General features: G+C 36.4%; 1 protein-coding gene across 2 annotated transcripts in view; it reads left to right on the top strand.

Annotated features, from left to right (window-relative positions):
• ANGPT1 (angiopoietin 1) overlaps window positions 1-24,595 on the top strand; it is a 282,518-nt gene that overhangs the window by 213,680 nt on the left and 44,243 nt on the right. For both annotated transcript variants that reach the window (XM_010588449.3, XM_003408432.4), the window contains exons 5-6: window positions 5,080-5,207; window positions 15,810-15,911. In XM_010588449.3, the coding sequence (XP_010586751.1) occupies window positions 5,080-5,207; window positions 15,810-15,911 (230 nt within the window). The remainder of the gene's footprint in view (window positions 1-5,079; window positions 5,208-15,809; window positions 15,912-24,595) is intronic.

The raw sequence follows: 24,595 nt of genomic DNA, 5'->3' as shown, positions 1-24,595 counted from the left end.
GGAGTGGCTGGTGGATTCCAACTTCTCACCTTTTGGTTAGCAGCCAAGTATTTAACCACTGTACCACCAGTGCTACAATTTCATCTGAAATAATCTTAAAATCTTATTCAGGCAAAGCTTACAATATACAACATTACTTTACCTGTTTCTTTTAGACTTAATGATGGTATGACCTGATTTAGTCAACCAATGAAATAAACTAATTAGCCAACATTGACAAGGAGAGGCCAGCCAGTTCAATATAATCCTAAATATAACCAGCCAACTGTAACTGCCCTAGTTTCAGCCAGATACAATATTTGCATTTGAGGGTGAAAAACAACAATATCCACCACTCCATTGATGGGAATTGGCTGGCCTTCACACCCAACCAGCATCCCTTCTAGAGGAAAGAATAATAATATAATGTTGCTATTAATAATATTATTATAACAACAGTAGTAACTACGATTTCTTGAGTACCCATTATATTTTAGTCACTCTGCTCTATGTTAACGAATTTATAAATCTGTCTCAAAAACTCATTGCCCTTCAGATGATTTCAACTCATAGCGACCCTATAGGACAGAATAGAACTCCCCCATAGGGTTTAACTCCTGACCTTTTGGTTAACACCTAACTTCTTAACCACTTTGCCGCCAGGGCTCCCAGATCTGCCTCAGAGCTAGTTATAATTAACCCACTTTATAAATTAAAACAGTAAGAACACCAACAGATATGAAAATCAGTCTTCCTTTATACTGAGAAAGGCCTTTGACAAACCATAGCTTAATTAACTTTTAAGCATAATGTTTACTAATTAATAAGTAATTAAAAATAAGCAGTCTAATCACTGTGGAAGTAAAAGAGCTGAAGAGAAGATTTCAAAGGGTGGCTCGAAAAGGCCAAGTCAAGCATGATAATGACATGCAAAGACCTGGATACAGGAAACCAAAAGGGAGGAACACACTCGGCATTTCTCAAGCTGAAAGAACTGAAAAAAAATTCAAGCCTCGAGTTGCAGTATGGAAGGATTCTACCAGAAAAATACTAAATGACACAGGAAGCATCAAAAGAAGATGGAAGGAATACACAGAGACACTATACCAAAAAGAATTGGTTAACTTTCAACCATTTCAGGAGGTAGCATATGATCAGGAACTGCTGGTACTAAGGGAAGAAGTCCAAGGTGCTCTAAAGGCATTGGCGAAAAACGGCTCCAGGAATTGATGGAATACCAGTTGAGAAGTTTCAACAAATGCATGCAGCACTGGAAGTGCCCACTTGTCTCTGCCAAGAAATTTGGAAGACAGCCACTTGGCCAACTGACTGGAAGAGATCCATATTTATGCCTATTGCCAAGAAAGGTGACCCAGCGGGATGATGAAATAATCCAACAATATCACTAATATCACAAGCAAGTAAGATTTTGCTGAAGATCATTCAAAAGCGGCTGCAGCAGCACGTCGACAGGGAACTGCCAGAAAATCAGGCTGGATTCAGAAGAGGACTCAGAACCAGGGATATCATAGCTGATGTCATGTGTATCCTGGCTGAAAGCAGAGAATACCAGAAAGATGTTTACTTGTGTTTTACTGACCATGCAAAGGCATTCAACTGTGTGGATCATAACAAATGACAGATAACATTGCAAAGAATGGGAATTCGAGAACACTTAATTGTGCTCACGAGGAACATGTACATAGATCAAGCGGAGTTGTTCAAAAAGAACAGGGTGATACTGTAGGGTTTAAAGTCAGGAAAGGTGTGTGTCAGGGTTGTATCCTTTCACCATACCTATCCAATCTGTATGCTGAGCAGATAATCTGAGAAGCTGGACTATATGAAGAAGAACTGGGCATCAGGATTGCAGGAAAATTCATTAACAACCTGCGTTACGCAGATGACACAACGTTGTTTGCTGAAAGTGAAGAGGACTTGAAGCACTTACTGATGAAGATAAAAGATCACAGCCTTCAGTATGGATTACACTTAAATATAAAGAAAACAAGAATCCTCACAACTGGACTAATAAGCAACATCATGATAAATGGAGAAAAGATCGAAGTTGTCAAGGATTTTATTTTACTTGGATCTACAATCAATACCCATGGACGCAGTAGCCAAGAAATCAAAAGATGCATTGCATTAGGCAAATCTGCTGCAAAAGACCTCCTTACTAAAAAGCAAAGATGTCACCTTGAAGACTAAAGTGAGCCTGACACAAGCCATGGTGTTTTCAATTGCCCCATATGCATATGAAAGCTGGACGATGAAGAAGGAAGACTGAAGAAGAATTGATGCCTTCAAATTGTGGTGTTGGCAAAGAATATTGAATATACCATGGACTGCCAAAAGAACTGACAAATACATCTTGGAAGAAATACAAGCAGAATGCTCTTTAGAAGCAAGGATGGCGAGACTATGTCTCACATACTTTGGACATGTTATCAGGAGGAATCAGTCTCTGGAGAAGAATATAATGCTTGGTAAAGTAGCGGGTCAATGGAAAAGAGGAAGACTGTCAAGGAGATGGATTGGCACAGTGGCTGCAACAATAGGCTCAAGCATAATAATTGTTGCGAGGATGGCGCAGGACCGGGCAGTGTTGTACCTAGGGTTGCTATGAATCAGAACTGATTAAATGGCACCTAACAACGAAAACAAGAATCACTGTGGAAAGAATGAGTATCTCAATGTAAATGTTTGGAATTTTCAGAGATACAAGATTATGTTTCAAAAAATGAAATATACATTCAGATATGCTGCCATAACAACAATAATGAAAACGGCAACAACAACACAAACCCTATTGTGTAACCATCATGTATTGTTACTTATGCTTCTTATGGTAAAATCATCAAACCATTCTTCCAGGTTTAGGATTTGTATTCATGGTTTGTACAGCATTTTTGTAAAATTAGCTTCCAGAAAAATAATTTAATACCCCAATTTTTTCCTTTCTTTTCTCTTACTGAAATGTGTGGTAGAGAAGTGGGAAGAGAATGTGTTCTCTTTATATAAGGAAGATAAGGTAGGGCACCCACTAAACCGCTACTGTCGAGTCGATTCCGACTCATAGCGACCCTATAGGACAGAGTAGAACTGCCCCACAGAGCTTCCAAGGAGCGCCTGGCAGATTCGAACTGCTGACCTCTTGGTTAGCAGCCGTAGGTAGGGCAGGAAGTGGTATATGCAAGAGAAGCATTGCCTCCCTAGATAAAGGATTTTCCCCATCTAACACTCGAAAAAAGAAAAGTGGATTTACTGTTGGATTCCTGTTGACCGCATTTTCCTATTTTGTTCATAGTCTCAAGGGCTCATAAATTTTAACTGGCATTTCTTTACATCCCCTTTTTATGCATCAAAGTTAGTTATTTTTGTCTTTTCAACAGAAGAAGGGATCAAGCTTTTAGAATTTAGGAAGCTTTTGTCTTAGAAAAATAAAAGTCCACTAGGTTAAAATAAGCAGGCACATGTGAACTACATTACTGTTTTTGAAAATTATACCTATATATTTTCATGTCCACTACTATTAAAGATGGCTTTTGAGCAAGCATTTATATATTAATTTTTGAATTGCTATTTTATAACATTCTATATACTAATTCTTCTTTATTATATGAGCCCTTAGCACTCTTTAATCAGTTTACTTATTCCCTGTTAATATTGCGATTGTGATGGTGGTGTTTAGACTTAATTATTATTAATATAAGTTGGCAAGATCATTAACTCAAGGATGTGAGCCATATAGAATACTGTGATGCTATTAAATGCCACATTATTTTTGTTTGTTATGGAAAAATATCCAGCATGGATATTTCATTTTCTTGAAACATTGTTTAGTATTTGTAAAAATTTGAAACATTTATATTGAGACAATCATTCTTTCCACAAAGCTGCGAGTTTTTAATTGCTGATAAATTAGTAAACATTATGCATCTCTAGTTTAAATCAGCCTAACATTTTAAATTATTAGAACATTTAGAATCAACTTAAAAGCACTGATTTGAAGTTTGTCTTTGATATTTCTGTTATAAAAGATCATTTTCACAAAGTCATTGAAAGCAGGTAATTTATTAAATAACAGATTTTAAGATATTCTTAATTCTAGAAGTTTAAATGAAATCAATTACTAAAATAAGTTGTATACTTATTAGAAGAAAGTATTAAATCATAAATATTTTATAAATGTATCATACATATCTTTAGCTAAGAACTGCTAAACATGAGGCATTTTCCTATTTTGATTTCACTTCTTAAGAATTAACTCAGTGAATAAAATAAGGTTCTTTTCAATACAGACTAGCTATGATTAAATTTCCCATCTTCACATGACTCCCACTCTTTTCTGTGACTCTTCCCCTTATGTAACTTAGTTTCAAAGTCTTGTTTTTTCTTTTGTTTATTATCTGCCTGGTGGTTTAACTTCAGGACGTTAAATTTAAAAAAAAAGTTCAGTTCTATTTTCTTTCTGGTTTAATCAAGCCAGAGACTCTTTTTTAACTTTGCCAATCTAATCACTTTGAAAGTTGTGGGGGCTTTGTGTAAAAATTTCTAGGAGCTTTTTTTTTTTTCTCAATCTAAAGCCACAGAAAAACAATAGTATGTGCTTTCAGTGTGTTAAACCACTGTATATAGTCTTTGTGTTTGAATTTGTTATCCTTGCCACTGCCTCCTCTAAAAAATGCTTTAGCCCTCTTATTTATTTATTTATTTTCCTATGAAAGGCATATAAGAATGTTTTAGAAATTTTACAGGAATTGTGGACAAAATTGGTGCCAGGTGGGAGCATCACATGATGAGATCATCTGTCCCTTGAGTTGATGTTCTGATAAAGGTAAACCAAAAATCAAAAATGATAGAATACAAAAAGTGTTTAGTTAGGAATTGCTCTAATCCTTTTTCTTCAGTTTTGTAATTTTATAAGTCACCTCAAAATCAAGTATTGCTTTTATGATTGATTTTTTTAGTAAATGCAATATTGACATTTGTTTGGTGAAAATGAAGACATGGTTGGATATGCTCAGAGTCCATTTGGTTACTAACAGTAGTGACGTTCTTACTCACATATTTCAACTCTTTTTTTTCTTTTTGCAGTTTTACTAAAGGGAGGAAAAAGAGAGGAAGAGAAACCATTTAGAGACTGTGCAGATGTATATCAAGCTGGTTTTAATAAAAGTGGAATCTACACTATTTATATTAATAATATGCCAGAACCTAAAAAGGTAAAGCCAGAAGTGTTTGTTTATGAGATGTAAAGCAGATCCTAGTCGAATTGCTGAACAATTAGATTGATTTGTGAGCTTGGTAAACCAGAAACGTATATTCCTGAGTGCTTTCTCCCCAGCTTCCCAGGTCTCTAGTGGATGAAAACCCTCTTGTATAGACTTCCCTGCCCCTCTCTCACACACACAGTTTTTTATGTATTTTCTGCTCATTCCTGGGATGTCTCGTACCTAAGTGCTTGCCACGTACATATTACATGTCCAGGTTACATGTACCTTGAATGCACAATGAAGAGTTAGAGCCATCTCCAAAGTCCTGAGAATCCAGAGGCCATACATCCTCTACAATTCAGATACTGTGGGGAGGGAGTGGGGAACACATTGCTATTTGTGGAACCATGCTTCTGTTCAGCCAAGTAAAACCAAATCCATTGCTGTGGAGTTGATGCTGACTCATGACAACCGGATGGGACAGAGTAGAATGTCCCATAGGATTTCTGAGGCTCTAAATATTTACAGAAGCACATTGCCTTACCGTTCTCCTGCGGAGCAGCTGGTGGGTTCAAAAAACTAACCTTTCTATTAGCAGCCGAACACTTAACCACTGCACCACCAGGGCTCCTTCTGCTCCTTTTAGGGTAGGAGAAACATATGCTATTCCCACAGATAATCTTGAAAGAATTCTTTTTTCTTATTTACCTAAAATACTGGGTTGAAGGATCAGATTCATCAGAATGTTGAACAGGACCCAATGTAAACTTTGAAGTAAGCAAAGATCGTCTTCTCTCTGTCACCTCTCCTTTCTTTACTCTCACATTTATTCATTATATCATCTATCCATGCCTTCATTTATAAATATTAAGTGGGTGTCATTCAGTTGTCACTGGCTAGGGACACAAATATGAAACAAACAATACCAAGTATAGTAACGAAGACAACTACACAGATAATTATAAAACAATGTGGAGGAGGTAGAGATAAGGCAGTCTGTTTAAAGCAGGGTAATTTTTTTTTATATGGGGAACCTTGAGAGGAGACATTCAAGGAGAGTAGGATAAAAGACCAACACCCTGATTTTTGACATGCAAAAGCCCTAGCTAGATGTTCAAGACCTGAAAGGACCACCTGCCCTGAAGAGATGGAACAATTTTCCTCCTCTCTCTGTTGCACCTAAATAACCTATCCTTTGCTATAGGGTCACTGTGAGTTGGATTTGACTTGCCAGCAATGGATTTCATTTTATTTTTTGATCTAAATTTCTCCTGGGTCCTATGCAAATGCTCTTGGAAGGTCTTCCTTGATTTCCCCATGCAACTTTGCATGATTTTCTCACTACCAGGCTTCTACAAGGAGAGACTGTGCTTTTTATGCTTGATACCCTGGGACCTAGTGTAGTCTCTGGTACATAGTAGGTCCTCCATAAAAATGTGTTGGGATGAATGAATGAATAAATGACCTGTTGATGATAATATCAACATTTCTGTATAGCATATGGCAAGCGAGCTTAACTTACTCCTCTTGATTGTTAGTCTCCTTTGGTAGGTGAGAAAATGAATCCTGAGATCAGTTGGCCAGGTATCACATAATTGCCAAGAGGAGGAGTGTGATCTCTAATCCAGATCTTCTGATCAAATTCTAGTTCCCTTTCGACCAGGTCTTCTTCTTCTCTTGATTTCAACTAAGTACAGTGAAACCTGTGAGAGCTGGACTTTGACAGGACTGCCTTGGTTTTCTGGGTCTCGCAAGTTTTACACCTTTGTCAGGGTGCGGTCTTACTATTTTCCTATGCCTCTCTATTAGTGGAAAATATTTGAGTTTTCCTTCTAAGATCAGTTTCTGCCTTACACAGGTTCCAGCTTTTGAAGGTTTTAATGCATAAGTGATTTATAATGGCTCATGTTTTCCCCTCTTCTGGAATACAATTTTTCTTAAAAAGAGGCTTTCAGTGCTCTTACATAAAGAGGGGGACAGGGCAGAGTAAGAGCAGGAAGGAAGAAAGACAGCAGGCAGTTTTCTAGATGCTGCTACCTCTTCTACCTACCAGACAAGCTTTGTTGTCAGCTATTTTTTATTTTGGGCTTCTGTGCAAGATCTTATTGAATCAAGTGTTCCATGGCATTAAAAAAACCAAACAACCGAAAAAGTAACTGTAAAGGCACAACAATAGCTAAGGTGGGAATGAGGGGGGGAAGTAACTTATTTTAGGGAAGACCCCTTAAATCACTCATATCAAATGACAGGAAGCTTTCTTACTTTGCTTGATATTCTAAATTCATATTTAAGGATTATATTTAATGCACACACACACACACACACACACACACTCACTCATACCCACACTTACACACCATACACATAATATAGAAAATATGTCAGAAACTGCCCTGGGGAAGGGGATTGGAGCCAAACTAAACAGTGGTTATGAGCTACGGCTGCTAACTAGAAAGGTCAGCAGTTCAAATCCTCTCTTTGGAAACCCTTTGGGGCAGTTCTACTCTGTCCTGTAGGGTCACTTTGAGTCGGAATCGGCTCGATGGCAGCAGGTATGGTTTTTGGTTTATCACTTACCTAGGAGTCCCTGGGTGGTGCAAATAGTTAAGAGCTAAGCTGCCAACTGAAAGTTTAGAGATTTGAGTACACCTATTATAGGCACCTCTATGAGTCAGAATCGACTCGACAGCACTGGGTTTTTTTTTTTTTTTTTTTCTGGTATAGGTGCCTCAGAAGAAAGGTCTAGCAATCTATTTCTGAAAAATCAGCCATTGAAAACCCTCTGGAGCACAGTTCTACCCTCACACACACATGGGGAGGCAATGAGTTAAAATCAACTCGAGGGCAACTGGTTTGGGTTTTTTATTTTAGTTTTTATAACTTACCTACAGTGCCACCTAGGACCTGTAAAAAAAAAAAAAAAAAAAACCTAAATTATTGTCAGTTCTTCCTTAGCTTGTATCTTGAGTATAAAAATAAAGCTAATGAGAAATATTAGGTGACTTCCTCCTTTTAGAGACCTAATGGTTCTATGGATCTAAAAATTAAAAAAAAAAAAAAAAATTCAAGTTTTCAAATTGAGAACGTTTATACTCTTAATTTCCTTTTCTCTCTATCACCAGTACAACCACTTGGCTTTCCTCAGGTGGGAGACATTTTTCCCCAAATAAAGTTTTGATCATTCCGTGAGTGTTGATTCAGGTATAATTATTACTCTATTTCAAAACGTTTCGAGATGCAGATGCTGTGTAGTCCCTAGTAAGGTGACTCCCCGCTGCGTGGGTCTTATCAAGATAGCACAATTTAAATCTACACCTCGGTAAAATTAGATTTTGTATATCATGGAGCTTCAGGGTTGTTTTTTGAATAAATTAAATTTAAAATATTAAATCAACAAATGTCAAGTATCTACTGGATTAAATGTTCAAAATTTGGGCCTGAACACATTAACAGTCATATCAGTACAGGCCTGTAAGAGGCAAATTTTACCACTATGGAAGTAGCCCCCACGGCTTTGCAGAGGGAAGATGGAGAAGTTCACAGGTCATCTCATCAGGACTATCATTAGATATGGTTTTGTTCAGAATAGTAGCAGAGCATGGTGAGAAGAGAAATGATTAGAGAGCTAAAGGGGGAAAAACTTTGTTCTTCTTTTGGACTTTGATGCCTGTATTCTTGTTTTATTTATTTACTGTTTATTTATGTAGTATTAAGTGGTAATTATTATTTATTAAAGGAAAATTTTATGATCATGGATTCTCTCACAGGTAGTAATATTTTTCTATTATGAAGAAAGATCTTTAGACTTTTTCTGTCAAATTCCTTATTATAATCATGTAGCATGGCATTAGTAAGAACCAAAGCTGTACTGATTCCCTGAAGTAAATCAGAGACTGATTAATTCAGCAGTTCACATATATTGAGCCTTTACATTTTGCCAGGTTCTGTCCCAAGCACTTTAGATGTACCCATGCTTTTACTCTTTCCAAAAACCCTGTAAGATAGGTGCTCCCATTAACCCTATTTTAGAAAAGTAATTTGCCCTAGTCACGTCATTAATGATATTGAAGACAGAATTTGACCCCAAGTAGTCTAGATCTAGACAACACCTTCTTAATCAGGGGGGCTAAACAGGATAAGTATACTAGTGATGGTTGAAATGGCACCATTCATAATTTTTGAATACACCGTACCTGTTGCCCATGGAGCAGAAAACACATGTGGAATACATGAGTGACACAGGCAAAGGCTTACTCTCAGAAAATCACGTAAAATCAGTTCGTGTTCTCATTATACTCCATCCTACTCTCTTCCATCCCTGTAATCTCATTACTTCCCCCATTTTGAGATGAATCATTCCTATTCTCTCAATCTTATAAAAAGGAAAATAAGACCTCCAAGTAAATTGTGTTTCCTAGATAATAAAGTTTGGTGCTACCCTTGGATTTGCTTAGCAAAAGCTTTGGTCATTGTAATGTTTTCGGAAGTTCTAGGAAGTGTAAGAGACTGGAGGTAAGCCTACAAACAAAGGAACAAATACATAAATTAAGTCAAATATCTCTGATTTGGGATGTGGACCAATTAATTAAATTGGATTATTTAAGACAACTGGCAAAAACTAAATACTAATGGGAAAACATTGATTTTTTAGGCAGAGTTGCAGGTAGAACGGAATTGTTAAACAATTATTGTCCTGACTGACATTGTTACATGTCAAAAAAGCAATGTCTGCAAAAGTTATAAAAGTGTTATCTTTTCAAATGTGATTTGGAAGTCAGAGGCAGTTTTCTAGGATTATTTAATTTTTTAAGCAGTTAGAAAATGAGAATTGAGTCATTTGTATATTTATGTTTTATTTTTTATGTTATAGTTATATTCTTCCCTGAATTCCCTTCAATGCATGGTGGTAGGAAACAATACTTTTTATTTTATTTCATAAGTGTCTAAAACCAAATGCCCTGTAGGTGAGCATAGTGTCATCCAAAAAGATAAACCATTAAATCCTAACTCTTCTTATTGTAAAGTATTAAAAATGTATTACTGAACACATAATTCCTCTAATTCTTGGAAAAAAACCTATAACGTATTGAGCCTTTTTCATTTAAAGTTATGGAAAAACAACATCCGCAAGCCTAATCACTCCAGCTTGTATAGAACATAAAAGCATAAGAGCAATGTGAATCAAGTTTCCCCTTTTTGTTTGGGTTTAAACCTCCGTATTATGTTAAAAGGTGTTTAATGCTTGAAAGCTTTGACCTTGCCTGGGATAGGAGCCAGTTCAGTCTTTTCTTGGATAGAGTTAAGCCCAAGTCATGGGATCAATAAATGTAACAGGCATAGAAAATGTAGTGAGGCCTTTGCCCACAGGAAGGATACCGCCAGATATCACAGACCACACAATATTGGCAAAGAATTTTTCAAATCCTTTCATGTCTCAAATCTTTCTGAAAATGACCATTTATTTTCTTGAACTTTCTTCATCTACTAAGCATAGGCTTTTTGTTTTTCTTCTCACTAGAATCAACAGTGTTTTGTTTTTTCTATTTTTTTTTTTTTGCTAGCATAAACCCAACTTTTTAAACGTAAATACATAAAAAAAAAAAACTAGGGTGCCAAAAGATTAGTGATGTTAATATTATTAACTAGAAGTTTGTAATATTTACAAAAAGGGAAAATTTATTGTACTTCTACATATTTTTGGTTTTACATATTCCATATTATTTGTAATAAATTGTAAATAGCATAAGCTATACGCAGTGCCTGTGGCATAGTGGTTAAGAGATATGGCTGCTAAGCAAAAGGTCAGCAGTTTGAATCCACCAGCTGCTCCTTGGAAACTGTATCGGGCGATTCCACTCTGTCTTATAGGGTTACTGTGTATCGGAATTGATTCAATAGCAACAGGTTTTGGTTTGATATACAATGCCATATATAAAAATGAATTTTAATATATTACATGAGATATTGTAATATATGCATGCAGTAAATAGTGCATAATATAAATACATATAATCTCAACTATATAGCTAAGAGATGAGGAAACTGAGGCATCAACAGGCAAAATATTTCTTGTGGAGTTACTTCATTAACACAGCCAGCAAGTGGCTAATCGGCCACACAAGTGCCCCTCATTACATAGCCCATTCTTTTTTCTACTATGCCTTGCTGCAACCCCTAACCAGCAGTAAGATAAATACCATACAAATCATAATAAAATGAGGGAGAAAAAGATGCCTTGAAGAAAATTAAGTCATATAGATACGTGCCCCCCCCCCAAATCTTAGTACTTAGACTTAATAGACTCTTAGAAAATATCTTGTCATTTTATTTTACAGAAGTCAGAGGTATCTTTCTTTTATTATAATCTACTTCACTCTTCCATGTTTAAGTCACTGGATATTGAGGTGATTTTCACAGACACCCATTATAAAGTACTAGAGGGTTACATTGAAACTCATAGCTATAATTGAGCAAACTGATTTGATTCCTTATTAACCCAAATCTCTTTAAAAATACTGATTATTGAAAAATTCAGAAAATAGCCATTTTTTATTATTAAAAATTAAGCCCCATCTACTATCATGTTAACAAACCTAGAAAGTACTGATCATAAAATGCGATTCCATACCGAAGTCTTCTCTGCCACTTATACTGTTCAGTTGACTTTAACTACACTTTCAGGCCATGCAGTCTGATAAGCCCTTACACAGCCTCTCTCCTTCAGCATAGTGCTAAGGGTTAGAGAGACATTCTAGTGCATTCCCAGGTTGGCCATTTACTAGCTGTGTGAACTTGGCTCGCCATTCAGAACCTAAATTTATTCTCTTATAATATAGGAGCTCTCTTATCTCCCTTATAAAGTTGCTGAAGAAATTTATGTCTCATGTATAACAAAGTAATGAGAATATTTATTAAGTGTTGGACACTATTCTAAAAACTGTACACTCAACATAGTAATTTAATCTCTATAAGAACCTTAAAAGGTAGAGTCAGAGAGAAGACATAGGATTTGAACCCAGGCAGTCTAGCACCCAAGTCCACACTCCTAACCAATATACTATTCAGCTCAATTGTGTCCATGTTTTACAAATGGCAGCTGTTATTCTTGCTCTTATTATTGAGTCTTATTAAGAAATGTTGAGTAACTGTCAACCCTTTAACATCTCTGTGCCTTCAGTTTCCAGCCTGGGTAATTTCTGTTATGTAACTCTGACTTTCTCTGAGTGTCTACTTAAGATACACTCTCAGCACATCTTAACGTTTACAAGTCATGGATGGCTCTATCTGAAAGGAACTTTGTCATTCTTGTGTGTGTGTGTGTGTGTGTGTGTGTGTGTGTGTGAGTGACTTTAAAACTTTAAATGCACAGAATTTTAATAACATAGATAACAATAATAATAATAAAACTGTACGGCATGGTTTTCTCCACATCCTCTATATTCACAAATGTGGTGAGTCCTTTCCCTGAGTATTTAACTGGACTTTATAGCTTTCCAAACGCAGTTCGGCAAACTTTGAGGCAATCAGTGTCCATTAGGAAATGAAAATCTGGAAAAAAAAAAAAAAGTATTCTGAATTAACTAGTCAAGTCAGGATAAAATGTTTTATCAGGGTAAAATGTTTTATCAGGATAAAATGATTTACACAAAATGTTTTCTTGGCATTTTCACTTCCCGTGCATCGATTTAAACGTCCCCAGTAAATGTCCCACCTGGGCCACTTCTCCTGCTTCACCACCTATGCCTGCTTCAAGCTGCACCATCTGGATTTTATTCACAGAACAAACCTTCACCTTCTTTCCCCAAGGTCACTAATGGCTCCTTCTCTTCAGATATAAGTGGGCATTTTCTTAATCTTTATTCATCTTGACTTCTCTGGAACATTTGATTAAGTTAATCATTTCCCCAACTTAAAATTCATCTCCAACTTTCCTTGAACTCCATTAGTCTAGTTTTTCTACTTCAGATTTCCTTATTCCATCTCTATTCATTAAAAAAAAAAAAAACATGTTTATTTAGTAGCTACCATTGGCTAGGCATCATTCTAGGCACTAGGGACAGTAGCAAATAAAGTCCCTGCCTACATAAAAGTTACTGATGGGTTTTGTCTCTATCAGTTGTTCGCTAAACTTCGTTCTGGAATCCACCCACTCTTTCTACTTTTGTCTTTACTTCTTTAAATAATTCTTCCATTTTCAATTTCATCAAATACTGCTTTCAAATATGTGAATCTGGAATTAGGTAGACATGAAGTTCAAATCGTGGATCCAATACTTATTTTAAGGGTAACCGTTAGTGAATTACTGTAATAATCTCAGGTTTTTCACCTGTAAAATGGGAATAATAATCATACCTAGGGATGTTGAGATTAAATTAGAAAATGCTTGTTAATAATTGAAATTATTTGGCATTTAGCAAGCATAGCATTGATAATGGCTCTTCCTTTTTTATTCTCTTATTCTCCCATCCAGATTCTTACTCTTGGTCTACCTCCAAGATCCTCTGTAACTGCTCAATAAATAATAATAATGATAAGCCACTTGATTCAAACTCGTAGGGATCCCTTGCATCTTAGAGTAGAACTATGCTTCATAAACATCACCTTTTATGGGTGTGTGCTACCCCAAACTCTAAACCCATTGCCATCGACTCAATACCAACTCATAGCAAACCTATAGGACAGAGTAGAACTGCCCCATAGGGTTTCTGAGGAGTGTCCGGTGGGTTTGAACTCCTAACCTTTTTGTTGGTAGTATGAGCTCTTAACCACTGTGCCACCAGGGCTCCACCTTGAACTCTAAGTGTCCAAAACCATGGTCAACCATGGTCTGTCACGTGTTAGCGCTCTTTAATTTCTCCTTTAGATCACTGTCTCTATCACTCTTCACATCACTGGAGTTGAAAATTGTGGACTCTTTTGTCTCTTTAATGTTCCAGAAACAATTAGTATTGAAACATTTAAGCTTTTGAGGACATGATCAATATTTTACTCATCATAATATCTCCAGTTGTAATGCAGAATACCAAAAAAAAAAAAAAAAAAAAACCATTGCTGTCCAGTCAATTCCAACTCATATCGACCCTATAGGACAGAGTAGGACTGCCCCATATGGTCCAAGAGCGGCTGGTAGATTTGAACTGCCAACCTTTTGGCTAGCAGCCATGTTCTTAACTACTGCTCTTAACCACCAACTCCATAATACAGAATAGGTACCAGAAAGTGCTTGTCGAGTGAAAAAAAAAAAAAAAAATGGATGAATAAGTTAAAATTTAGAAAGACCAAAGACTAGCCAGAGGTTAAGTTGAGGACAAAAAGAGGAGGAAGCTTGGGACAGGGAGGGGAATTTCAAATTTATAATCTCAGAGGTGGGGCAATTCCTAGGAATGATGAAGACATACTAGTGAGTGGCTGTTGTTAAATTAGAGGAGAGCCCTCAGGCGATCATCTGGCCTGTTTTATATGTTCACAAATAGGCATGTATCTCATAGTTCCTTTCAATCTGAGGAAGCATGTGGACAATTTGTCCTTTGAGTGACAGTTCTTGCCACTGCTTTAGCCAATTGTGCTCCAGATATAGTGCCTCAGGGAGAACATTTGAGATTTTTCCTTTAATTAGTGCTTAGCTCTGTGCCTGCTGTTATTGCCTGACATCCATGCCTTTAGCCAACTTCCAAAATGCTGGAGTATTCATTTGCCTGGGGAACGGTGTTCCCCATAGCCAGGCCCTTGAATAATCAAGCTGCCACATCCTGCTACATCGGTTACAGTGATTGTTTTCTGAAGATAATCCCATTATAGATATGTTTCTCTCCTTGGGTGGACTCTGGGGGAAATGGCTCCATTTCTAAATAAATACTGTTGTATTTAGGGTAATTGAAATAAGCATAAGTCTTTAAAAGATTTGGATAACTTTCCCATACGGGAAAGAAATGTCACAGTCAGAAGAAACACAGTATGTCATATTCTCTTATTGCTCATGACTAAAATTCGTGCAACTAATGTGTTCCCCATATGCTGGGGACCAAGTTTTGCCTCTAACGCAATGCTGAGCCATCAAGAATAACTATTGTAATATGTAAGTGTATAGGAAGTAATTTGCTATGAAATATATAGTATAGTCACATGTGATTTTTAAAAATATTATTTTCCAAAATCCTTATTGTATTGCCATTTCAATTTATTAAATATTTTAACATCTCTAGTCTTACGTTTTGGCAATAAAATGACCTGTAATTATGGCAACTTTAGTAGCTTTTTTTTTTAATTGAGCATACACAAGTGCCTATTTCCATTTGACTACATTTGCACTGGGTTACTGGGTATATTTTTTAAGTGTTTTACAGTCTGAGACTTAAATTTCAGCTGACTGACTTAAAATTTTATAGTTTATGCACCATAGATGGAATTTAATCAGAAATAACTCAAATGTGAGTCTAAGAAGAAATCACCAGTAAGATGTCTAAATTAACATTTTTCAACATAGTACTTTTATTCTTTTTTTTTTAATCTAATTGCCTTGCTACCCTATTTCTATTTTGAAACGTATCTAATGCGTATTTCTTTAAAATAGACATAATTGCCACTTGCCTTTATTTTCCCTTTGTCTGCTAGGTATTTTGCAATATGGATGTTAGTGGGGGAGGTTGGACTGTAATACAACATCGCGAGGATGGAAGTCTGGATTTCCAAAGAGGCTGGAAGGAATATAAAATGGTAAGATGGAAGAATTTATAGTAGTTTTTGATGTTTTATCATAAAGTTATCTTTACCACACTATATGATAAACTCTTGTAATTTTAGGTGTCTTTGAGTTATTTTAAACATAAAATGATACATTAGTGGCATTATTTTCATTAGACACACAACACTCATAAATCATTTTCAGTAAATTATTTCCATATGAGCATCAGAAAGAAAAACGTAGTACTGAAATTATTTGGTGAACTGTTGTGTATTGTTTGGACTTGGTTCCTAGTTGAATGGGGGTGGAGGCAGCTAGAACTCAGATCCAAGCCCTGGTGCAAGAACAGGGCTGTTCAGGGCTGCAGGCTGTGGTGCAGAGAGGGTACTAAAAGTTGCCTTACTCATATAACTGGCAAGTTGTTGTTGGCTCTTCCATGTGGCCTTTCCATGTGACTTTTCCACGTGACTAGGTTGGGCTTCTCACAGTATGGTGATACAAGGTAGTCAGATTTCTTACATGGAACCTAGCACAGAAGCAGAAACTCCCAGGTCTAAGAGGCTTATTAGACCCAGAAATGGCACAGTGTCATGCCCACTGCATTGATGAAAGTTGATCACAGGGCCAGCCCAGATTGAAGGTGAGAAGACAAGAGTGTGAACTGGGAGACATGGTTCATTAGGGGGTCCCCAAAAAACAATAGATGTCATCATCATCAACATCATCATCATAGGAAACATTTTTAATACTTAAAAAAAATTTTTAATACTTAAGATGTGACAAATCCTGTGCTAAGTACCCTATACATAAACTCTTAAATGTGTGTGTGTATATATATAAAAAATATATGAAATAACAGATCTATGCAGTAGCTAATACTATTATCATTTTAAGAGGAAACTGAGATTAGGGAAATTGGCTTTTCTAAGAAAATACCTGATGGATGAAATAATCCCACAGCATAGTTAATGACTATGATTGTTGTTGTTGTTGGGTGCCATCGAGTCGATTCCAACTCATAGCCACCCCCATGTAACAGAGTAGAACTGCCCCAGAGGATTTTCTTGGCCGTTATCTTTATGGAAGCAGATGACGGGGTCTTTCTCCCGCAGAGCTGCTGGATGGATTTGAACTGCCAACCTTTTGGTTAGCAGCCAAGCTACTTAACTGTTGCACCACTATCACTCCTTGATATTAACTATTAAAACCTGCTGACAATGCCAAGGCATCGTAATGGAGCAGGATCTCCATTTCTGGACTAATTTTCATTCTTTAAGTCAAAAGCTTCTGGATGATTCCTTATTGGCTTTTTGACAAATTCCACATTCAGAAACCAAACAAAAAGGTGAAGAGAAGTGCTGTACTAGCCCAAGTTCTATCTTGGTTATTTTGGAAACAGCATCTAAAAATTTTGGTTGGCCAGCATCACAGTTCACCCATCAGTAGATTCTGAGTTGATTGAACAACAGTAAACAGCAGGTTTTAATAGATGAATGAACATCTTTCATGGTGCTTCTGCCTCTACATTTTTGTCAGATACTTAGTTGAATACTCTGAAAGCAGATTAGTAAAGTTTAGAGTTACACAAAATTGGAATCTTGATGTGTTTAATAAAGCATTAACATAGACAGGTAGCCAACAAAATAGAATTCAACAGAGATCAATGTCAAGTATTTCACCTAGATAAAAAATATAGAAAATTAACTGTGGCAATACAGGATGAAGGTGACAAACTAGCTCAAGAACCTAGTATTTGAAAGATGGAAAGATTTATTTGACGATAAGCTCATTTCATGTTTTGGCTACTAAAAAACAAGGGCTAGTGCACTCAATCTACATTAATCGTAGTTTTTAGGTCACAAAAATGCACAACTCACTGGCCTTTGCCATGGTCTGGCTACATCAATATGCTTTCAGTTTGGGGGTTTTCAACCAAGTGAACTCATCCTAGAGAGTACAAGCAGAATGGGAGGAATCTGGAAACCATATCTGAAGGAGTGAATAATTGAAGCTATTTAACCTGGAGAAAAACTAATTCAGGCATGAACTTGTCTGGTAGCTATTTGAATTGATTGAGTGGAAGTGGGCGCTACTAAAAGTATAGTCCAGGGACGAGCACCATCTGGGCGCTTATTAAACAGGCAGGTTCTCAAGCTCAGCCTCAGGCTTACTGAGTCAGTATCTGCGTCTTAACAAGATCCCCAAGTGACTCATGGGTGTATTAAAGTTTGAGAACCATTGCTTTGGAGGGCAGATTCATAATGAACGGAGAAATGTTCCAGAGGCAAAATTTGACTAAGTCTGTAGATAACTCTCTAATGATTAATTCTGTCCAACCAGGAAATGAACATTAGGTGGTAAGGCCCTTGCTTCAGTGCATATACCTTAGTAGAAGCCAAATCACCATCTTTTAGGAATATTATAGAGAACCAGAAAGTTAGAATTGATTCTAAGGCCTCTTTCTACATACATGATTCTAATATATATAGAAAAAGATAATCCAAATTCTAAAAGAGGACCTTGAATGATGTCTGTATTAGCAGTTAGAGTCTTCACTCTGCCATTTACTAGTGGAATGATCTTTGGCAAATTACTTAACCCATACTTCAGCGTTCTGCTAGTTAAAAGTGGATGGTAACACCTTGCCTGCCTTGCAGGGATGTTGCAAGGATTAGAAATAAGTAAAGTACTTGGCACACAGTGAGTTTTCAATAAATGGTTGCTATTATTATTATCCAAGATTAAAACATCAAAGACTGAAAAAGTTTTACTTAACTCTGCCAGAAAAAATTGTTTTTGTGAACCACCTTAACTTATGGTTATTTTCACTATTAAAATAGGATGTAAAGAGGCCATCTGAGAATCAAGTCACAGGTATAGATCCAGGCAAACCTGCGATACATTATTATTACTACTAATGATAACAGAAAAACAAATGTAAAGTTGTCATTATGGTGAATTTTCAAAATGGTGAATTATTAGCTATAAACATCTGCTGCCTTGGCTAGCAAGGCACATTAAGTAAGAGAGACTAACATGTGAAATATGGAAGTGATTCATGTCTTTTAAGTGTTTACCAAATACATCTATTTTTAAACAGTTCTTTTTATGTTATTGAAACAGAACTGGCATTATTTTTTAATCATAGCTCTTATGGACCCTATTCCTCCCTTTTTTAAATAAGAAAGACTCTAAAATTCTGAAACATTATGGCAAAAATGAGTCCAGTGATTTTTTAATTAAAAGAATTTGTCATATGCTACAACAATGTTTACCAAAACACATGGTAGAAAGTGTTTCAGTTGTTTCCTCCAGAGCTTTTCTTTCACCTAAACACAAAATACCATAACTCCACCAAGAGTGGACATGGACTTCCTGTGCCATTTCTTATCAATCACTTTCACTTCTGTTCCCTGTGTCAGAAGAGCTGGCTCTCACTGTTCAGTTTAGGGTGTACATTCTTTGGGAAAACAAGAACTTCTTGGCATATACCACTTCCTTCTCAATCTTGACTAATCTACTATGATATACACTAATACACTATAGTCCCTGGGTGTGGCAAATGGTTAAGCCCTCGACTATTAGGTGAGAGGTTGGTGGTTTGAACCCACCCAGAGGCACCTTGGAAGGCAGGCCTGGCAATCTGTTCCTGAGAGTTGACAGCTTTGAAAACCCTATGAAGTAATTCTACTCTGCACATGGTCACCATAAGTCAGAATTAACTCAACAGCAACTAACAAGAGTAAGACACTTTCCTTTATACTGGTTAGTGTCTATGCACTGCCTCTTACCTCATAAGGTTTCCAGAAATTACAAATATATATTATACTTACTATTTTTATACCTTTCTGAATGTGAAAAGTTTACAATTTATTTGATTCCTAACATTGCCTTCTAGCCGGTAGAGTCTTTCACCTGATCTTTGTTTTCACTTAACTTTCCTCATGAGGAAATTCAAGAAAATCTAGTTTATGGATTTATAAAGATGTTTGCTGAAAGGGAAGTCTGCAGTGGGCTCTTTAATGAGGCACTTAGGAACTATATTAGCTCCTTCAAGGCAAGAGAATACCATTTAGTGGTCTCCAGCAATAACACTTAGCAGTACTTTAACATATAAAGCCCAATGAAGCTAGGCCTTTCAGATAGTACCCTAGTGGTCCAACTTTATAGTAGGCAGTGACTAATGCCCTGTAGACAATCTGGCTTTGTTTTGGAAACAATTACCCTCATACACAGAACTTCCTATTGACACAAATGTTTCAATCTAAGCACCATACTTCTAGGAGTCTTTCATTTCTAAGTGAAATTAAGAGCAAACTTTCAACTGCGTTTTAATATCTTCTTATTAAAAGGAGAAAAATATACAAGAAACTAAAAATGCTGAAGTAAATAACTGTTTCAATATTTCTTGTATTGAGTCTATCAGCAGTTACTGGAGATTAGGAATTTAATTGTCTCTTAAAGCACCTTTGGAAAGCCACATCTCAGTAACACTGACTTTTTATCTGTTTTCTTTAATCATTTGTATGAAAAGAGATGAAACCCATGGGACACATGGACTGTGTCTGCTTTCAATTTTATTTCATCTATAAAAGACAACACCTTCTACGAGCGTTATCAGACAAAATAAATGAAGTATCGGAGATAATCATTTTATTCACTTGGAAAAACAGAAACTGAAATTGAAGATTTCTTTAGGTTTTGGGAAAAAAACTTATGAATAGTAGTCTTTCTCTGCGTGCATTTTTTTTCAGTAAAATGTAGCTTTTAAAGCTGATTTTAAGTCAGTGTTAGTTTAAGTTAAATTTCAGTGTTTTGCTTTGTTATTAAAGAACCAGTAAAAACCCGTTGCCATTGAGTTGACTCCAACTCATAGTGACCCTATAGGACACAGTAGAACTGCCCCACAGGGTTTCCAAGGAATATCTGGTAGATTTGAACTGCCAGCCTTTTGGTTAGCAGCTGAACTCTTAACCTCTACTCTGCCAGGGTTTCCGTATTAAAAAAACAGAGGAGAAAAATATGATTAACAATGTGTCTAAATTATGGTATCAAAATCTTTCCTTTGAACGTGATTGTAAAAAGTAAACATGGTAGTTTTCAGGAAAATTACTATGTATTGTGATATGTCCTCTGTAATAATAACTGGATTTTTGTCAAGTGCTTTTCATGTATCAGCCTTCACCTAAGTGCTTTAGGTATATTATCTCGTTTCATACTCACAGCACCATATATGGCAGCTACTTTCTAAATCCTTGTTTTGTAGATAAGGAAACTGAGGTTTAGAAGTAAAGTAGAAGGTTCCACAGCAAATATGTGCAGAGCAAGGTTCAAATCGGAGCAGATATCAGGGGCAGAGACTAACCCAAGTCAAGCCTTTGGTCCTTTGCATCAGATTCATGGTTTTGCTTGAGAAACTACCCAAAAGGCAGTTTACTAATGTGGGAACCCATTTCCCCTTCTTTCACTTTTTTGTCATCTTTATGATGAAACATTTGTTTCTGCATCACGGCACTTGGTATTAGAAGGTTTCCTCCCTCCACTACCTCTCTGACAGACATTTTGATTCATTGTAGTCAGACGTTTTGCTCCCACAGTAGAGCCTGCATGGACAGCATTTTGGGAAGGTGCATGAAACAGAATCTTGATTTCTTAAGGAAGATTCCATTGCTTTCTTTTCAGTTGCTTCTTTCTCTGTTTTCAGTCAGATAAAGAAAACTGTTTGGGAAGGGATGTTTATCTCCACTCAGGGGAGGTACAGGCTGCTTGCTGGGATGGGATGAGTCTCTGACCGAAATGACGCTGATGCTCGTCCATTTCAAAGTTTCGTTGGAGATGCTCCACTTTACCCTGGGGAAGCCGGAAAGCTTTATCCATACAACGCTTTCAACAGCATGGAAATATGTGACCTAAAACTTAACACTTCATCATTCTCAGCCTTACTCACAATTTAGTATAATAGTTGAATCCCTTCTCACTAACTACCCAGAAGTGGGAATTGTCAAGTAGCTGGAGGGAGCGCTGTGACGTCTGAACTGAGAAGAAATGCCGGGAAAAGCCTAGCACTCTTTTTTCTTCCCAGTGGCTTCTTCTGCAACTGAGAAAGTACTAATTGTTTGGCTTTCAGACCACTGTAACTTTGGTTTTTTGCTTATGCATTGGAGAAGGTAAGGTCCGTTCTTCTCCCTAGTATATAGCATGAGGCTGCCTTAACAATGTGTAAAATTCTTAGCACATCCTTAAAATTGTAATAATATTTCCTGTCACTGTGAAACTTTTGCAAAGTGTGACTTGAGCATCTCAGGAATAGAAAAGCAAGGATCCACTGGGGTACTAATTTAAATGAGTCTTATCTTTTGGTGGCGTAATGGTTAAGTGGTATGGCTGCTAACCAAAAGGTCAGCAGTTCGAATCCGCCGGGCACTCCTTGGAAACTCTATGGGGCGGTTCTACTCTGTCATATAGGGTCACTATGAGTTGGAATCGACTCGACGGCGGTGGGTTTTGGGTCTTATCTTTTTGCTCTGAGCTACAGGTAGATAGTCTTCAGAGGAATATATCCCCAGTGCAATTGCTATCAAGGGTGTTAACATAATTAAAAAAAAAAAAAAAAGCTAAGTTAAATGGGGGCATAATTTTTAAGTATGACTACATATATTATATACGTTTCATTTTAACTTTAAATGTAAAATTACACATTTTTTTAATATAGGGCCAAGGCCTGGAATTCTGGGTCAGTGGTTCTTGCATAAGCCTTTTTCCCATAATGAAAGGCATTCAATGTCTAGTTTGAGGTTTTTTAAAACAGAGAACATGCTTAAAGAGACATGCAAAACAATCTAACAAAAGAATCTTCTAGAACTGCATTATTTTCCCCAGTCTTTTAGAGTTGTCTCAGTAACACCTAATTCAAAAGCATCATTTTTCTTTTAGTGATTTGCTTTTACTGAGCTAAACTAAACACTTAAGTTAGATTTTATAAAAATACCATCTTTCCCCACTAATATTTAACTTACTTACTAAGGTATTATAAATATTATCATTACAATAACAGAAGTGGCATAAACAAGTTTGGGACAAACACATCTTGCCGTTGGTAAACATGCAATTGAGTTGGCCAAGGCAATATTTAATGTACTTTTAGTATGTTCTGGCCATCAACATAATTTACAGAAGGAATGGAAAGGACTTGCTCATTTGTTAACTTGGATAAAGGAAAAAGCAGGTGGGAGAGCTTCTACTGTAGTGATAATTCTAAGTATACATTTAAATTTGAAAGAAAGCATAGATTTTCCAAAGTTTTATCACCTGCGTTAAGAAAACAATGGCTGTTTTTGTGATTGTTTTAGTGCTTTCCTAATAATTCTTCTTAATTGAGATATAATAAAACCTTGGTTAGTGAGAACCTCAATTAATCAGCATTTGTTCTTTCCAATACATCAGTCTATCCTGTGATTAAAAAAAAAAAACAGGGCAAATTGGGGAGCTTGTTCGAATGCAGATTCATGAGGCTGTTCTCAGATATTCTGATTTAGTGCAGCGCCAGGAACATTTGCTTTCAACCCAAATTCCAGTGATTATGATTCAGTTGAGCACTTTCAGAAACACTTCCCTTAGACTCATCCAGATCGCCTACAAGAATTGTGATTTGAGGTTACTTCTCTGAGTGTTAATTGCAAAGGGTTATATCATTTTGCTTCTTCCCTCCGTCCCTCCATCTGTCCCTTCCTTCCTTGCTTCCTTGCTCTGCTCTTCTTTTTTCTTTGAACTTCCAATAAACACTTATACAGTGCTCAGTGTATTCCAGCAGTCTAGTCTATGAGGATTTACAAATACAACATGGCGTCTATCATCAGGGAGCCCATAGTAAGAAAACATGTAGACCAAGACTTATCTTGAAGGTCAAGTATTTTCAAGGAATACTTTCCGAAGCCATTGTGCATATCCAAAGTCTAGTATGCCAGCAGTTTCTTAGAGTTCTTTATTTTTCTATCATTAACATAGCCAACACTGAGAGTTATCTTTCTTTTGGGGACTACTTTTTTCCCCTCCACAAACTGTTTTGAATACTTAGAGAGAACAACAAAGCCATATTGATACTCTGATGCAGAGCAACCAGCTGGATTCACTTACTAGCTCTTTCATGCAAGCCTTTTGCCTCAAAATTCAAATCCATGCCAGTGAAACATTATAAATGATTATAGTCATGGATATTCATATTTGTCTATTAATATTTAAAAATGAGAATGCTAAAACTGCAAAAGTCAAGGGTCTGCTAACAAATATAAGTTATTTTTAGAGTATAATTGTACTCCCAAATAATAATAATAACAGTGGCAGCAACAATAGTAGTAATAATATTAATAAGTAACTGGCCTGATACTATCCTGGTAATATTTATTGAAAAATGTTTAAATTATATTCGAAATATCCCACCAACCAGTATTTTAGAAATATTTTCAGAAGCAGTTAATTGAGACATATTTCCTGATTAAAAGTATTAACCAGATTCATTTAATCCAAATATATCTCATTTACAAGCACTTAAATCACAGAGGTTTAGCTAGAGTAAGAATTGGGCTTAGCCTTAGTGGAAGGAAACATAACAGAAAAATATTGAAAGAAGTCAGTAATTGAAAAAAAATACGTAAAAATGAATTGCACACCATGAGAAATTGTTAAATGCTAACCATGAAAAGAGCTTCTCTTCAAACTA

The sequence above is a fragment of the Loxodonta africana genome, chromosome 14 (genome assembly GCF_030014295.1).
Source record: "Loxodonta africana isolate mLoxAfr1 chromosome 14, mLoxAfr1.hap2, whole genome shotgun sequence".
NCBI lineage: Eukaryota > Metazoa > Chordata > Mammalia > Proboscidea > Elephantidae > Loxodonta > Loxodonta africana.
This window is presented reverse-complemented; position numbering and strand designations above follow the sequence as displayed.